At 32.9% G+C, this 6400-nt stretch overlaps 1 protein-coding gene across 2 annotated transcripts; it reads left to right on the forward strand.

The window, feature by feature from the left end:
• Nucleotides 1-478: 478 nt before the first annotated feature.
• LOC108740505 lies at nucleotides 479-5784 on the forward strand. 2 transcript variants are annotated; one of them, XR_001938341.1, is made up of 2 exons: nucleotides 479-630; nucleotides 5316-5784. XR_001938341.1 is itself a non-coding variant. In XM_018474836.1 (2 exons), exons 1-2 carry the CDS (start codon nucleotides 4671-4673, stop codon nucleotides 5694-5696), a joined length of 393 nt encoding a protein of 130 aa, XP_018330338.1. In that variant the 5' UTR covers nucleotides 4390-4670; the 3' UTR covers nucleotides 5697-5784. The 2 variants fall into 2 exon arrangements, 1 of the variants encoding a protein (XP_018330338.1); XM_018474836.1 differs by lacking the exon at nucleotides 479-630 and adding an exon at nucleotides 4390-4682.
• Nucleotides 5785-6400: the final 616 nt, after the last annotated feature.

Here is a 6400-nt window from a genome sequence, read left to right on the forward strand (position 1 = left end):
TGGCGGTAAGAGATTTGCGGACAATGAAGAAGTAATCGAAGCTGTAAATGGTTATTTTGAGGAGCTTGACGAATCAGTCTATAGAGATGGCATTAATAGACTGGAACACCGCTATGAGAAATGTATCAGCCTTGGAGGAGATTATGTTGAGAAATAAAAAAAAAAAATTTTTAAAAACCTTGTTTTTCTTGGTCAGGCCGGAAACTTATCAATCCACCCTCGTATTGTATTCACTTTTTTTTAATCCATTTTATTATGGTCTGGCTGCTTACAAAAAGTGTTGAAATACTTCTCTAAGTGTCGTATTTAAAGATTAAGACTCATACTATACGTTAAATTACAATCTTTTTTGTGACCTTTGAAGCGGCTAGAAAAAATTACCGTCTATGGCAAGTGTCTGACAGTGTTGATGATATTTTTAACAGTATTCTGCGAGTAACTATTGCAGCCTGTTTAAAAAATCAGTTGTTATTTTACCTTCAAAACTAAATAAACCTAAAGGATTTTGAAAATAATTATTTGATGTTGTTGCAGCTACACTGGGTTATCCTTCTGCAGTCGCCGAGGAGATTTCCTGGTTCACTTGTCCTGGGGGAGAAGCCCTTATCTAATCCGCCCATGACCTGAACGGTGAGCTTTTTAATTATTCTGACTGTATTTATTATTTTATAAAATCTTGCTTTTCCATGTAAGGAACTAAAATTATCAATTCCTTTTTTAGATAATTTTTCCGACCTCATGCTAGAAAATACATAACATTTTTCAAAATTGTAAAAACACGAATAAATTAAAGAGATCACGTTTTAATATTTTTTTACTTTATCTTACTATTGAAGTCAGTTTAAAAAATCAGTTTTTACTTTACCTTCAAAACTAAATAAATCTAAAGGATTTTGAAAATAATTAATTGATGTTGTTGCAGCTACATTGGGTTATCCTTCCGGAGTTGCCGAGGAGATTTCCTGGTTCACTTGTCCTGGGGGAGAGGTTCTCATCAAATTCGACCATGACCTGAACGATGTTGTTGCAGCTACATTGGGTTATCCTTCCGGAGTTGCCGAGTAGATTCCTGATTCACTTGTCCTGGGGGAGAGGTTCTCATCAAATTCGACCATGACCTGAATTGTGAGCTTTTTCGATTATCCTTACTGTATTTATTATTTAATTAAATGTCGCTTTTTCATCTAAGGGACTAAAATTATCAATTCCTTTTTTTTGTGTTTTTTTTTGGCCTTATAGGATAAACCGATAACATTTTTTAAAATTGCAGGAACATTANCATGAAGATCTAATAAGAGACATTTTAGAGGCAGAAACGGGATTTAGGAGGGGTTGAGGTAGACCTAGACTATATTACTGTTCCCAAATAGTTAAGGATGTTGGTTGCTCTAATTTTAGAGAAATGCGAAGATTAGCTCAAGATAAGAAAGAGTGGAGGTGCGTGTCCAACCAGTCTTAGGACTGACCACCTTATAATGAATATGTAGTTTGATTATTTTGTTAAAAGAACGAGTCAAAGTTAGAAAAAAAGTATACTACAGTCTATATACCTTCCATGCTGAGATTTTTCCGGAGAACATGGTATCAATAACCATTTTCCGTTTCACTCACTTTTTACTTTTTACAGTAAAATGTTACCATAATAAAATACTAAATATATACGATATGAAACAAGCAACAAAAAGGCGTAAAGATGAATGTAACAGTAACAATATATAGGACAGATACGTACGACCTCCCAATGTATACTGCCAACTCCAACTGTTAAGGTTATCATTCCAATATGCAACATATATGTATTATAGTCAGAGATGTGAAAAACGGTTGTTAGTTACGATGTACTTGAAATTTGAAATAGAAAATACAAAATATGAAACGATTTGCTATTTCATACACAAACGTAAAATGGTTCTTAAAAAATGTTTTAAAATAGAAAATACAAACACAATTACACAAAAGAAAATTCTGGCCTGGTGGTCTAATTATGTATACTGTATGTCGGTCGCTAAATCAAAATCCCAGGTCAATTTAACCCCAGCACGTCAGGGTTTGGATGTATCTTCAAAAAACATTCCAAAATCCATTAAAATCGTTAATCATCCCAAACGACTTTAAACTTAAAATCCATAACCAATCAACTCATTCCCTAAATGTGTAACTTCATAATCTTTTAAACCCCTAATCCTAAAATCTTATGTTTCCATAGCTCTATATCATCGGAATCAAAATACTGAAATAGTTTCGCTCAATTTCTTACAGCAAAACCAATTTCATAAAATTAATACAAAATATCCTCATGATTCCCAAATAAATTTAGTGAAAGACTTGATTGATTACTTAAAACGTGAAGAGAATATTAATAGCCCAGGGTAATAAGCAATAAATAATTGTTGAGGACATAAAAGAAATTTAAATATTATTGCAGGTAATACTGGCCTGCAGGAACAATAGCTATGCTTTTTCTTCAAATAATTTGGTGTGGCCTTTTAATTATTAACAATTACAAGTCAGAGAAATCGATATTCTTTCATATTTTTGCCTACCAGGAATATTAGATCAACAGCTGGGAGTAACCAGCTTGTAAGGAACAAAAAACCTTTTAAACAACGGTTTTCAAATTTCGATATGATTATTTGTTGCTTAGTAAATTGCAAAAAACCATCAAAATCTGCATAATATTTGATGAACAATAAATATTTTAAAAATCAACCTATTACGACTTTGTTAATATATTAAAGGTTGGGTCCTGTAGAAGGTACTGAATATATGGTAAAAAAATCAGAGCGGTTAATCAAAGTTTTGAAAAAAAATTGAAATAATAAAAATACAGCTGTTTTACATCATTTTTACCCTATAAACAAAAACGAATAACTTCGTTGCTGTAACTTGTAGAATTTTTAAAAAAGAATAAATTGTCCTAAGACAATATGGGGGAATATTAGTTATTTTTCTTTTTTAAATTTTCCGATACTTTGTTTGTAATAATAATTAAAAAACTTAACTAGCTCCTTTTGAAACATAGAAAGACTAATGTTTTTGTGTAACAAAATTGAAAACAATTGCAACAATTGACATCATAAGCTGTTAATCTGGAACTTGTTAACAGATTTTGATTTAATTTCTGGCACCCTTTACAACTTTACATATATTATGAATGTTTGTTTATAAATTAACTTTTAAACATTATTCCGAAAACCTTTTCTTAAACTGTGTATAATTTTTTTGTAATAATTGTTGCAGGCAAGCAGCAATAGCTTATATTAACTTTAATATAAAAAGCTCGCTATCTGTTTTTTATTACGTTTATACGTTATTGATTGTACCTAAATGGGTTTTTAAACAAATAAAAAATATTTCACGAATATATTTCTCATTATTTAGCAATTATAACTTATTATATTACTTATACGACTTAGTTATTATTATTTAGTTAATTATAAATGTTGTTGTTTACATTATTAAAGTTAATAATATTAATTATTAAGAAGACCCTGTCTCTCTTTCTCTCGCTATATCTTATCCACTTTTCATAACTGTTTCCAATACCTTCTTTCACCATATTTCCTCCTTCATATACCCTTCTTCTAGCCTCTCCTTATACTTTACATTTCTGTTATCGCTTCTTCCTACATAATTTGGTATATTTCTCTCTCTTGCAACACCCACTTGATATATATCCTATCCCCATATTTCCACCTCACATTGATTAACACTAGCTTCCTATCCCAATCATCCTTACATAATTTGTAGCCTAACCCCATACCCTTCTCATAATTATCCCTCCCTTACCCACTGGATTCATTTTATTCTATTATCACCGAGCATATATCCCAGGTACTTATGAATAATTATCCACTTTTTCTATCTCAACTCCCTTCCATACTATTTTGTTTCTTCCCTTCCCGTTTTTCCTCTCTTCTCCTCAAATTTCATGACATTTGACTTTTCACTAGCTCCAACCCTTTTTTTTTAATAAACTCTTTCTAGTTTTCCTACCTTTTCCTTTAATCTCACAAAACTATTTGCTAGCGACACGCTGTATCATCTGTCTATATTAAATACATTCCTAAGTAACTTTTGGTTTATTAATAAGAAAACCATTTAGGTATAAACGTAATATTAAATGATACCGTGCTTTTTATATAAAATAGAGAAAAGAATTAATCATTTACAGCAATATTTTGTTTATTAAAACATATATTTGTCTATAACAATTACAAAGAAATTGACATTCTAAGAAATAGGTTTTATAAATAATTTAATATAGGTAAAATCATTACCTAAACATCATAAACAAGACATAGCGAACTGTTTATGTACAATCTAAAAAACAATTTGTTGTTTATAACATTATCGTGCTTATTTATGTAACCTATTTCCATCCTTGCCTGTAGTAATTACAAAAAATATTACATTTTAAAAAAAAGCTTTTCAGGTATAACGTGTTTATTTTAAAAGTTGATATGCAAACAAATTGTGTATTCGAAATGTTTGTGAAGGGGTGCTAGCAATTAAAAAAATGAACATCAAGATATGTTGACAAGTTCAGGGAAATAACTTATTCGATCAGCTTGAAGAGTTCAATTTTGTTACATACAGTAAACATTCGTTTATCATTAAAATGGAGCTGGTTAAGTCTTTCAATTATTATAAGGGATAGCAACGAAGTTATGGTATTTATTGTAAGGAAAAGACGATAGTTTTTTTTAATGATATTTTATAATATTGACAATTGTTTTGTTCTGATAGTTTATTTTAATAAAACAACTTTTCCCCTTTCATTGTTATGTGCATAATGTTATAAAAATCATCTCTGCGATAAACAATTTCTTGATGAATCGCTCTGAATTTTTTACCATGTATTTAATTTTACAGGACCAAAACTTTAATACAATTATAAAGTCGTAATAGGTTTATTTTTACAGAATTTATTGTTTATTCAATATTATGCAGATTTTGAAAGTTCTTTGCAGTTTTCTAAGCAACAAATAATATCATCGACATTTAAAAATCGATATTCAAAGAGTTTTAAACACTATTTCTTACTAATAAGCAGAAATGTTTTTTTTATTTTTAATTGTTAATAACTAAAAAATCACATCCAAACCAAAACACCAAACCACAGAAGAAGCATAAGATTTGTTCCTGTAAGTTTATTATTATTACCTGAAAAACTTATTAGATACCTGAATTTTGTTTAGAGTCCTGTCGATAATCCTATTTCCCTGGACTATAAAATTTATTAAGCTTTTTTGTTATCTTATCTATTTAATTATTGTTTAAATGTAAAAACATTGATACATATTTAATTACAGGACATCACCACCACCATCAGGAGTTGCTTCTTCTGGACACCTTCATCCATGAGGGGATCGACGGTACGTCGCGTGTACTTCAATCGGGAGTGTCGGTCGGGAGTGTTCTCGGGGTCCAGCTTCGAACTTCGAAGCTTCCAACACCGGGAATCTCGGAATTTCCGAGATCCTTCGTTTTGGAAACTTCGGAATTCGAATCTCAAGGACTCCAAAACCTATGATCCCATATCGGGATCAAGTTTTTGGAGTTCTTGTGATTTGTTTTCTGACGTTTCCGGGACTTGGGATCTTGGGAATTTCGAATTTCGTGTGCTGGGGGCTTCTAGTTCGAATTTGGACTCCTCAAATTTCCGGGCAAAGCCCCGGACGGTCTTCGAATAACAAAAACGTTCGCACTAAACCTGGTAGGCGTGAAAAATTTGTTTTTGTCTTTTTTTAATGTAATAATAAAACAACGTTGTGGTAATTACACTCTCTTTTATTTTAATTTCCGTGCCCTCACCCCCTGGTGCATTCACTCTCACATTCACTCACGACACCCCTCTCTACGAGGGTGGAGAGGGGTGTCCCCTCTCATACGCATTCACTCCCCACTCGTAACACCCCTCTCTACCCTTGCAAGGGTGGAGAGGGGTGTCCCCTCTCATACGCATTCACTCCCCACTCGCAACACCCCTCTCTACCCTCGCAAGGGTGGAGAGGGGTGTCCCCTCTCATACGCATCCATTCCCCACTCGCAGCACCCCTCTCAAACGCATTCATTCCATACTCGCGGCACCCCTCTCTAAACTCGCAAGGGTGGAGAGGTGTGCCCCCTTTCACATACATTCATTCCCCACTTGCGTATACCTCTCTTCCAGCCTCATACGAGAGGATGGAAAGGGGTGTACCCTTTCGTACGCAATCATACTCCCTCCGAAACATTCATACAAACACGCCGCCTCTCTTACACACATGCACTCATGTACACCCCTTTTATCCCATAAACATTCATATACCTAGGGAATGTATGTGTGAGATTAAAAGGAATGTAACCTCTCTTACGATCTCTTACATTCATACAAACACCTCCCTTTCGTTCACAT

The sequence above is a fragment of the Agrilus planipennis genome, unplaced genomic scaffold (assembly GCF_000699045.2).
Source record: "Agrilus planipennis isolate EAB-ADULT unplaced genomic scaffold, Apla_2.0 scaffold21, whole genome shotgun sequence".
Lineage (NCBI taxonomy): Eukaryota > Metazoa > Arthropoda > Insecta > Coleoptera > Buprestidae > Agrilus > Agrilus planipennis.